The following is a 12,167-nucleotide window of genomic DNA, read 5'->3' on the forward strand; positions in this document are numbered from 1 at the left end:
TACAAGGGTTCTAGTTAAGTTTCCGAACTGTGTTGTTAACACAGTGATACAGAAGTGACTAGATAACGTATTTACCGGCTTATTTTTTTATTTAAAATAATGTTGGATTAGCAAGTCATTATGAGTAGGCCTTTACGCTTGAAATACTCTACTCTGCTTTCCATTTCTTTTCTGCTTTCTTTGCTTTTCCCCTTGGAGGCAGTGAAAGCGGTCGGAGCACTCCAAGCTTATCCATGTACTCAGACAGCAAATCTTCATCTTCCTCCTATCAGCAAGCTCCTAGGCATTTCCATATCCCAGGTAGGCATTTGCTGCTTAGCTTTCAAACTCTTAACTGCTTGCAACTGTGTATTCTCTCATTGGTTTCTGTGCTGTTGAATGAACATTTTAATCACTGCTTCTGAATGGGTAACACCCCAGCTGTTAAACTCTTTTGAAATAATGTCCATATTTATTTTATTTTCCTTCCTTGCAAGGGCTTTTTTCCTCTATTCTTCCCAGCCACTGTAGGATTGAACACTGTTATGCATGGCTTACAGTATTTCCTGTTCCCATCTGTACTCGTAAGTTCCTTCACTCTTCTTACGGCCCAGGAGCAGGATGCAACCATCTTAATAGATGTTTCCATCGGCAGTGGAATGGGGTGGGCACCTCACCACTATTTTGTCTGATGCAACATCAGCGAATAAGAGCTTAGGTGAGGAGCCAAAGATTGATTTGTTAGATACCTTCAACCAAAAAGGTGTTCCACTGCCTCTGGATCTTTCCACTGCTGTTCTTCAATATTGCTGTAGTTCAAGAGCTTGCCTTGTTCTGAGAGCAGGTAGTGCTAGGCAAACCTACTCATTCCTGGACAAAGTGAGAAACAGCAGTCAGCAGGGAATGAAAAGCCAGATCTCCAGCTCTGAGCTCAGGGCCACAGGCTGATCTGACTTTTTAAAGAACAGATATCTCCATTCTCAGAGAAAAATATCTAATTAATGTGTCCTCCCTCCTCCGTAAAGAGTAAGCAAATAAAAATTGTTAGCCTGTGGAAACGCTTGTAAATTGAGCTGGTACTTCCATTAGTGCATCTGTAAATGAGTGTTAAGAGTTATTTTCAGATCTACCAGCCACTGCAACCAGTCAGCCAGCATTATTCAAATTAATGACTATCCCCCCCCCCCCCCCCCCCCTGACATTCAAAAGCATTTATCTGGCCAGGATCGGCACCTGGCCAGTTAAATGCACTATAACGAGCTATCCAGCGATATTCAGTGGGGAATAACCAGCTATCTCCGGCTGAATATCACACCCTTACTGAATATCAAAGGTTAGCGGTTAGCAGATACACAGTTATATCGGCCGACATAACCGGTTATCTGCCGATTTTCAGCCCCACTTTAGCAGCTATATTTGGCCGTGTGAATATGTGGTATATCTTTGGCCGGTTAGAAGATAACTAGCTAAGTTTGAATATCAATTTAGTGTGTTATCTTCTAACTGGCCAAAAATACACCGGATATTCAATGCCGGTCTGTGGAAATGGCCCAGCATCGAATATCTGGTTTAGCTGGGCTAACTCCCACGGTATGAATATCGGCCCCTATCGCTTTAAAATGTAATAGCAGGTACTTCCGGTGGGATGAATGTCTTCAGTATTTTACGTTTTTATAGAAAACAAATATAAAGCTTGCAGGATAAATTGATTGCTTCACTCTTACATATTTTCTTTTTCTTTCCTCTACCTCAGAAACTGGAGTAAAAGATAACATCTATAGAAAACCTCCTATCTACAGACAGTATGGTACAGTCCTCTTTTCTCTTCTTCCTGTACTTCCTCTGCATGCCTTTACTAAAAAGCACTCCACTCAAAGGTTAACATTACAAAGCTATCACTAGGAAAATTAGAGCAATGCTGGAATACTCATGTTAAAATATACCATTACCTTGAACATTGTTTTTTTTTCAAGCAGTTTAGCAACTATATTCAAACTTTTATTTAGGCATAGGCAACATATGTCACTGCCAATAGCGCCAAACTTTGAAGGCTATGTGGAGGGACATTTTCGATATGATGACTAAATCCATTTTGAATGTTTTTGCAAAAAAGGATCCAGAAATCCAGAAGAAAAATGTCCAACTTTTTGCTTCAAAAATGGCCATTTCTTAGATGTTTTTTGTGCTCAGTAGGGCCAATATTAAGACTGTGGGAGGGAGCCCAACCACCTCCTGCGGTTGGCGGCGAACCAGGAAATTTGATGCCGTATCCGGCAAACAGCATTGAATTTCCAGGGGTATTTTTGCCAGTTAAGCCATATTCATCGGCTGACTGGCTAAGTTATAACAGCCAAAGATAAACCTGCTATTTACACGGGTCTCTCCAGCCGCTAAACTTAGCTGGTTAGCCAATGAATATTGGCGCTAACCGGCTATGTCATGCAATATATCCGGTGACTGAGCTAGCTGTTAAGCGGTAATATTCAGCCAAGATAGCCAGCTATCTCACATGAATATTACTACTTAGCCAGCTTAAAGCTATTTATCCAGCCAGGAGCTGTTCCTGGCTGGTTAAATAGTTTTAAATATCAGCCATACTGCATTTATCTTTTAGGACCATTTTCAGGGGGAAAACACACAAAAACAAACCATTTGAATGTATGGGGAAACCAGCATTCTTAGTAGACTGGCCACACAGACAGCCTAGCAGTTATAAGCTTCTTTCTATGTAAACCATGATATGTGCATATTGTCCTCATGGTCATCTTGAGCAAGATTATTCAAATTAGGCTCCATTTTCTGAAGTAGGCTGTGAAAACTGTAAGGCTGTTTATAGCTATTCTACATGCTGTTTTAATTTGTAATTTTTCTTTTTTTTTTTTTTTTGTCTTAGTATGTTTATTAATTTTCAATTGTATTTTGTATTTCTTATGATATTGTCTAACGAGGCAGGAAAATACTCAGAAAATATTAAAGTACCACCCCTTAAAGTTAGCCGTGTTGAAATTCCATGGAAGTTGTATGGCATTATTGTATAAAAATGACTGGGATAACTTCAATACCTTCAAGTTCTTGCACAACTGGAGCTAGAGAGTAGAATAGAACCTATAGTTGTATAAGAAATGTTGAAATAAAAGCATCAACCTGTTAAGGTCGTCACCTTTTGATCTACCAATATTTGGACAATGTCCAGATTCACTAGACACTGACGTACTTTGGAAGCACTAATTAGCTCATTAATTAAATTGCATGTGTAAATTGGACATGCATCCAATTTGCACATGCAGTTTAAAGCACCATTTATGGAATTTGGGGATAATGAGTAAATTATTGTGTTTTCTCCATTCAGATTTTCAACATGTATCTTTCTTAAATGGCAGGCAAATACGCATGCATTCCTGCATCTATTTTAGAAGACTCTGCTTTGGCAAATCCTTTTCTAAAATAATATTGGAATTTACATGTCTTGATCTGGACATACCATTCTGATTTCTATCTAAAATAGGGTTTCCTTACTTTACCACCAGACCTGTCCAAATGAGTGGTTATTTGCACTCCTGCCAGCAAATGGAGACTGGCTTGAAAACAGTATATAAGTATCATATGCACTCCTTAGCCAGCCAGTATTTCTCAGTCTCCAGCAGATGGTAGGCGAGCTATCCTGTGCAGTCTTGGCCTGGTAAGGGCCATCTAGTCTAGGAAAAATAAAAGAAAATAATAAGAGCTTGAGGTCTCAGGTGTGGGACCAAAGGTGGCTGTCCCTTCCAATGATCTGGGGTGCTACACCTAGGTGACCGGGTCCCCTTCTTCCTTTTTTCTTCTGTGGGCTCTGCCTCAGTGAAGTGGGGTTCTCTGTGCCTCAGCTCTCCTCCTTCCCCACCTTCTTGGCTGAGAGGACCTTTGAGTGCCTGCCTGGGAGCAACTGGCATCAGGCAACAGTTTTTAAAAAGTACAAAAACAAAATATAACCAAACAGAGAGAGAGAGTGGTTTCCTCTATCAGGCCAGTTGTGCTGCTGCTGAAACAGAACTGTCTCATAGAGGTAGTGGGAAGGCTACATGCAGTTTTCAGGCTTGTCTGGGGAGCTCAGCATGTTGAGTTTAGACATGAGTATGTTAGCGTCACTGGAAAAGGGACAGTGCTGCAGTGCCTGTGGCAGCCACCAGAGCTCTTTGTCAGCTGGAGGAAAATACCACAGGTACAAGGAAGATTGCACCTGCAGTGCTTCCACAGTGACTCAAGAGGCACAGCCTGCAACTATTGAGCATTATAGAGGTTTTTTTTGGGGGGAGGGGGGTGTTTGGACACACTACTAGAGCATTTCTTCGTAACGGAGGAAAGGTGCAATAAATTATGTACCCAGGTCAGGATCTCTTCAGCAGAGAGAGAGAGGCCTTCAGTATGGGAGTATCTCTGTAGAGATTGTTGAAATTGCAAAACCAGCCTCTATGCCAGCCTCAGATGTTATACTCAGGTCCAGAAGAGCAGTGCTCCCATGCAGGTCCCTGGAGTACTCTAGTGGTTGGTGCAGTTGGTTGTTCGTAGCTCTCTGTTTAAATTGCATTTTTTGCCTTCTGGGACCCTGAAGCAGTTTTCAATGAAACGCTGGCCACTGCTGGCCCCGGGAGCATGTTTGTAACCAGAAGCTATTTGAAGTGTTCAGCCTCTGTTTCTGAAATAAGTGAATTTCATTTCTTATTAGCACTTTTTTGACATATAATGACATTTTTCTATTGATTGTTACAATGTTATTTTTGGAAGGTTTTTGCCTATGATGAAGCAAAGATCTATTGGGATCACATTAGCTGCTCTAAACCTTCGTTGAGGTATTAAGCTTCTTTGAGGCTTTTCCTTCCTTTTTCATTATATATTTTTCATTGTTTCATAATTTGACATTGTTGTGGATTATTTTGTTATTATTGCCTTATTGCGTGGTAAGTCCCGCATCCACTTTTTGTATCTTTACTTGCAAAAACAGACAGAAAACTCCTTCATCTATATAAATAACCCTCCTTTAAGAAGGCCACAGTGAGGATTCAATCCCATATTTCTCTAGTCCTGCTTTGTCTTTAGTCTGTACTTCCTGGAACAGAAAAGCCATTCTTCTTCCTCATCTGCTCAAACTTGTCTCCTAGGTGAAAGAGAAATTTTTTGGCTTTCTTTGCCATTATCTTTTAGTTTTCTCCCAGGACCATAGTATCAAGATGAATTATAGCTAGACATTCTCTTTGGAATGTCAACATTTTAAACAATTTGTCTTACTTATTTGATCCACGTTTGGGCCTTGTAAAGCCCGATACACAGCTCTGACTAGCCTGTTTAATTTAAAAAGCTGAGGTTTTTTGTTTAATTGTGATTTAAAAAGATTGTCAAAATTGCAGCCAAAAACAATTCAAAAACATGTTATTTCTGTTAGATATAAAATGAACATCCCATTTTTTTTTACAAAGAAATGAACGTTATAAGCTCCAAAGGAAACACTGGGAGAGGCACAGGAGGTGAAATATTGAGAACTGCTAGCTGGCAAAAAGGGAGGGTCCCTTCTCCCATCTGGTAGTGACTGCTGGATAAGTGTTCGGAAAATGAAGCACATCTTCTAATGACTGTAGATGAGTAGAGTGGCCCTGAAATTCTGTTAGCTGATAAAAGATATAGTGCTGGGTTCCATATTGGAAGCCACCATCCAGGAAAGAGATCTCAGTCCGAGACTTTATCTGAAATAAACAAAGTGAAAAGAATAAATGTATTTGCATGGAAAGGAAGAATTCAAGACACAACGCAATTGCATACCTAAAGAGGGTGACCATCAGAAATACATTTCATGATATTATAGAATTTGGGGGGTCCTTTTAATAAGCTGCAGGAAAAGTTCCCTGCAGTAGTGGAGGGGCTCATTTTTTCAGTGCGCCAGGTCCCTTTTTACCGCAGCAGCTAAAAAAAAAAACACGAAAATACCCATGCAGCAAGATCATTCTTACCGTGTGGCCATGTGGCGGGAAGCATTTACTGCCACCCACTAAGGGCTTCCCACAGTAACCCAGCACTAACCGATTACTGCTGGGTTAGCGCTGTGCTAGAAAAAAATTATTTTCCAGCATGAGTCCACTGCAGTGCCCTCTGCTCTGCTGGGATATCTGCATGACCAGTCTACTAAGAATGCTGGCTCCTCCTACATTCCGATGGCTTCGTTTTGTGTGTTTTTCCCTTGGACTTTTTTTTTTAAATGATAAAAGAAAAATGCACTAAGCAGAGAGCTGCCAGATTCTATATAGATCCGGGTGGAAATCCAAGTGTATTCTATAATGCGCATTACTTAATTGGCTTAACACCTAATCAGCATTTTTAACAGCACTTAACAAACAATAATGAGCACTAATTGGCAATAATTGGAATTTACATGCACAACCCAAAGAGTATTCTGTAATGAACTGCACCTAACTTGTAAAGCGCAGAGGCAAAAAGGGGTGTGGTTATGGCAGGGGAAATGGGCATTCTGTGGGTGCTCTGAAATTTGCGCACGTTGTTATAAAATATGGTCCAGTGCATGTAAATCTACTTGCCAGGATTTGTACCAGGGGTGTGGTCCAGTGCACGTAAATCTACTTGGCAGGATTTGTACCAGGGATGTAGCTACATGGGGCAATGGGGGCCTGGACCCTGTAGATTTGGCCCTGGACCCCCCTGCCGCTGACCCTCTCGACCCCCCTCCCACTGCCAACCCGCCGTCACCTACCTTTGCTGGTGGACGTCAGACTCAGAAACAGAACGAAAGAAGAAGAGTACCTTGGCTGGCGTGGGTTGGGATCCCCCGCCAGCAAAGGTAGGCGATGGCGGGGGAGGGTTGGCGGCGGGAGTGGGGGTCGAAAGAGTCTCAGGGGGGGTGTCTAGAGGGTCGTCGTCTAGAGGGTCGTCAGCGGTGGGGGGGGGGGCAAAGTTGTTGGTGGTGGTGGCAGAGGCGGGGGGTGTTCGGCATGAGCAGGAGGGTGGTCGGTGGCACCGGGGGGGGGCTAAAACGTGCTCCCTCACCTCGGGCCTCTGGGCCCCCTCCCTCCGAAGTCTGCTACGCCCTGATTTACAGCACATTTTCGTTGGTGTAAATGGATGTGTGTAGATTTAGGCACTATAACAACAACTAAATGTGTTCTGTATACTGCGCAGAAATTTTATAGGATACACTTAGGCGGAAATGTGCTCCATGCAGATTTTGTTTAGGCACCATATATAGGAGTCCTGATCCAAAACGTTCTAAAAAATATCTTGAAAATGGCCATTTTCAAAAGAAAAAGATTGAAATTTCTCAGGTTCAAAAATGGCCATGTTCGCCACTTGAGTTTTGGACATTTTCAGCAAAACGTCCAAAATCGGATTTAGACGTTATATCAAAAAATGCCCCTCTGTGTAACTTTGTAAGTCTATGTGCTTTGAAAAATGAGCCTCATAGAAGAATTATAAACGATACAGAGAAGGGCTGTCGAAAATGATAAAGGGAATGGGATGACTTCCCTATCAGGAAATGCTAAAATCGGTTGAGGCACTTCAGCTTGGAGAAGAGATGATCTATAAAATGCTGAATGGAGTCGAATGGGTAGACATGAATCATTCGTTTGCTCTTTTCAAAAATACTAGGACTAGAGGGCATGCAATGAAGGCTACTAACTAGTACATTTAAAACAAACTGGAGAAAATATTTCTTCACTCAATGTGTAATTAAACTCTGGAATTTGTTGCCAGAGGATGTGGTAAAAGCAGTTGAGCAGGGTTTAAAAAGGTATGGATACTTTCCTAAAAGAAAAGTCCATAAGCCATTATTAAGGTGAACTTGGAAAAATCCATTGCTTATTTCTAGGATAAGCAACATAAAATCTGTTTTACTGTTCTGGGATCTTGCCGGCACTTGTGACCTGGGTTGGGCCTCTGCTGGAAACAGGATACTAGGATGATGAACCTCAGTGTGTCCCAGTATGGGGAATGCTTATCTGGAATCATACTGGAGAGTTAAAGTGAGCCTCTCTGCTGATAGTCCAATTCTTACTTAAAGATTATTGAAGAAGTGTGAGAGATGTTCTGGATTTGTTCTGAGTATAATTTGACTGGTATATTTTACAAGCTTATCTCATAGTAAGAACTGTGTTTTGATATATTACCTTTATAAAACAAGCTCCAAGTAGATATACCAATCACAATTTTTTCTCCAAGACATAGCAAGACATAATGGGTGACATGTGGGTGATGTCATCCATGGAGCCCCAGTACAGACGCTACTCAGCGTTCTTCATCTTCTAGAAGCTTTTGGCAAACCTGACCATACATGTGCATGTGCCTTCCTGCCTGCCCTACTCACAGGGGACATGCAGTTTCACGTCATCTGTGAAATAGTGAAGACGCACCTTCTTCTGTTTCATTTTTTTTCCTCAGAGATTTTTGTCTCTTGCCTTCCTATTTTTTTTCCCATGTGAGTAGCATGGGACCAATTTTATTTTATATTTTTCTCTGTCCTCTTTATTTTGTTAGTGTTTTCTTTCAGTTCTTATAATTTTATTGTCTTTTCCACAGCTCGCAGCCCCCTGAGCTTCTAGATGGGTCTTTCTTTTAAAGAAAAAACAATTCTTAAACCAATGAACTATTGATTTCACTTTAACTGTTTTTCCTTTTATGTCCCAGACACCTCCCAATGAGTTTTAAGAAGTGCTAAGATGGTAGGACCATGTCTCTGACTGATCCTTATGACTGACCATAAGTCATCTAAGTGTTCATTTTATGCTCAAATGCAGAAGAGAACACAGAAGAGTTGAAAGGCCTCCGTGAGAAACATTTTGGCACACCGAAGTCCCAGTCCATCGACATTGGCATCAAGGGCATCAGTCTCTATGGCTTCAGGAGCTACACCGGGCACTGAGGATGCATCAAAATAAGGAGGTCTCCCCCTGCCTTGATGTTGAGCATCGGTAGCGCCCATTTGGGTCAAGCATCATTGGACTCAATACTGAGGGCTCACGAGGATTCCGCATCGTCAGCACTTATGGACTCCGCTGTGCATGGAGCGAAGGCGAAGAAGCACCAACATATGTCCTCATCAAGCACGGTGCCAGGACCTTTGGAGCACCAGCATCACCAATACCCAAGAAGCGTCTGTGCTATGAGGTCTGCTCCCCACTCTGAAAGTTGTGGCCAATGTGCCAGTCTCCCCAAAGCTGGGATCCTGCCTCTGATTCGCCTCCTACATCTTCGCAGACTGTCACCACACTGGTGCCAGCCCCCCTTTTACTGATTTCTACCTTCAAGGAGTGGCTCCAGGTCATGTTACAGGAGGAGCTGGGGAGCATTTTAGTTCGGCGTGATGCCGAAGCATTGAAGGGCATCGGTAACCGGCTCTGATAACCACTCCAGTCTATTCTGGAGACCCTCCCATTCAGTGTTGGAGCTGGCACCAACCAGTACAGAGCTCCCTGCCTCAGCCTGCTCATTCTGCAGCCTCCACTTCTTGGAGATTTTGGGGTTGAACTCAGAAGGGTCCCTACTACTCTCAAAGGTGTAGTTTATTCCCTCGACTTGCCTCCCCAGCGCAGTCCTGGGCCCCATGCTTCTATCCTCAGCAGCAGTGGTGCCCAGAAGTCTTAGCCAGCTGACCATCTATGTAGCGATGAGCTTTTGACTGGTTTCCAGCAAGCTTAACCAAAATAAAAGTACCCATATCCGGATGATCTGCCAGTCCTAGGGAGACTGAATTTTGCCAAAAATAGGTTTCCCCTTGTAACCTCAAATTGGTGGATTCTTCAGTAGTGTGGGAGGTTACACCCTCAGTTGGCATCAACCTCCTCTGTACTACCCACCAAGAGTGTCAAAACTCAGCATCAGGTAGTGCTGAGACAGAGGAACTCTTTTCCCAAAACCCATGTAGTTAAAACCCGTTCCACCAGAGGAAGAAGGGAGGAGATTCTATTCCCAAGTACTTTCTTGTGCCTAAAAAGATGGGGGGACTTCATTCAATCCTAGACCTAAGGGCCCTGAACAAATATCTGGTTAAAAAAAAAGTCAGGAATGATTCCCTAGGCACCCTTCTTCCCATAATTCAGACAAATGATTGGCTATGATGGCTATAATAGAATGGTTGGATTGAACTCTGATTCTTTGGAGGGTGTATTAGCTAATAGGAAATGCTCAGTTTTTCACCCAGTTACAAATTTGGAAGCAACTTTAGTTCATAGATTATCGCGAACATGTCCATTGGATGTCTGTCCAGCTTTCTTGCTGGCTAGTACTTTCTGGAGTATAGTGAATTGGGTGGTTGGGTGGTTGGTTGGTTGGTTTTGTGAATTCTGTTGTTTCTCAGGGTTGGTTATCTTCTTTATACATAAACAATTTGCAGTATGCAGTGTCTACAGTGAAGTAAACAAATACAATACAGAAAAGACACTGCAATAATGTGGCTCAATAGCTATGATTTTTCTTTTATCTTTTTCTTTTTTTTTAAGCGAATCCCTCAGAAACCTGTCAGACTAACGTCCCAGGTTCACAACGATAAATGTATACCGTTGACTTGTTTCTATCATATGGATTATTTTATGAATCTTCTTTTGATTTTTTAAAGTACAAAATTTAAAGTTGTAAATATATTAAAGTTTTAATTGTGACTGTAGCCATTCATGTAGTGGAAAAGCGCCAATAGTATAAATAGCAACACTTAGCTTAGTCCTATGGGGTCACCGTATTCACCGTTCTGTGGCTTCTTCAGGGACTGGTGTCGCTAGTAATTTAACTTCTACTTTTCCACATATTTTGCTTTCCATTTACATTTTCAGTCTGGATATCCTCCTATGCAGTGTTTCAATTCTTAACTCTTTCAATTAACTTTATTTTCAGGGATGAGCGATCAGAAGGGGATGATGGACAGTTTGATCAGATAGTAGGAAGGTAATGCCACAGACCAGTTTCTGGTTACACCCTCTCATCTCTACGTATTTATTTCATGATCTGATTTATGTTAATACAGCTAATCATGAGCTGAATAATGGTCTGACTGTGCTTCACTGGAGACATATGATGCAGCAGTCTTCAGTCCCTACTAGAGTAACTTCAGGTTTACGATCATAAACGCTCATCTAGTTATAACAGATTTGTGACACCTTACACTCAGCCTTTCAGGGAGAGCTCCTGAATCTCTGTCTGAGATCCCATTGATATGTTTGTTAATGTTTCTTGCTGCAGTTGTGGGTCTGTTCCTTAGCCACAATGCTGCATTAGCTGTTAATGTGGCAAGTAAGATGTACCAACAGTTACCCCATTTGGTGGCATGGTAATTTCCATGTTAATAGCTAATGCAGAAAGGGTTGGAGAATGGGTGGGGTTATGCCTAGAGTAATCATTGACAGGCCAATGCAGAAGGGGACAGAGAATGGGTGGGGTTATGCCTTAGAGTATCATTGACAGGCCAATGCAGAAGGGGACGGAGAATGGGTGGGGTTATTGCCTTAGAGTAATCATTGACAAGCCAATGCAGAAGGGGATGTAGAATGGGTGGGGTTATGCCTTAGTAATCATTGACAGGCCAATGCAGAAGGGGACGGAGAATGGGTGGGTTATGGCCTTAGAGTATCATTAGACAACCACAGAAGTGGAGAAACTGGATCCGCTATGAAGGGAAATGCGGAGACAGAGGCGTAGCATGATCAAAAAGAAACTTCCAAGCAAAACAAGGAGATGAGAGATGGAAAATTGTTCTTTAATAATAAATAAGACTACACGCACCGTGTTTCGGCGAACAATGCCTGCCTCAGGGGTCTGTATATGGTGATCACTTGTAGATGCAGCTGAAGAGTGAGCAAACCAAATCAAGCCTTTAAAAAGACCAATGATTGGTGAATATACAAGTGGTGTAACTAAAACACAAAGAAACATAAAGAAGAAACAAGTCCCACAGCGATTTTCCTGCTCGGTTCTGACTCGAACACATTTGTTTCTCACTACTAGCACTTAGGGGCTCACAAGGACTTTCTTCTGCTTCCAAATTATATAAAAACCAGCATATTTTAAAGAAAGAATCATGAGAAATCCTCTCTAATTCGTGCTCTGAGCTGCCGTTATTTTTTTCAGCAGTAAGGTGGCTTTGTTTTGTCCGCTGTTCTCTGAGCATGGGAAGGAATAGGAAATGACCTCATTACATCCGTTTGACTCCCACCCAGGCCCACTCG

The 12,167-nt window shown here is 42.1% G+C and overlaps 1 protein-coding gene across 1 annotated transcript in view; it reads left to right on the plus strand.

The window, feature by feature from the left end:
• Positions 1–12,167, plus strand: part of ABLIM2 (actin binding LIM protein family member 2) — a 309,478-nt gene that overhangs the window by 189,666 nt on the left and 107,645 nt on the right. The window contains 4 exon segments of the mRNA XM_030191153.1: positions 199–300; positions 1,733–1,786; positions 2,971–2,978; positions 10,847–10,906. Coding sequence (XP_030047013.1) covers positions 199–300; positions 1,733–1,786; positions 2,971–2,978; positions 10,847–10,906 — 224 coding nt within the window.

Source organism: Microcaecilia unicolor, chromosome 2, assembly GCF_901765095.1.
Source record: "Microcaecilia unicolor chromosome 2, aMicUni1.1, whole genome shotgun sequence".
Taxonomy (NCBI): Eukaryota; Metazoa; Chordata; class Amphibia; order Gymnophiona; family Siphonopidae; genus Microcaecilia; species Microcaecilia unicolor.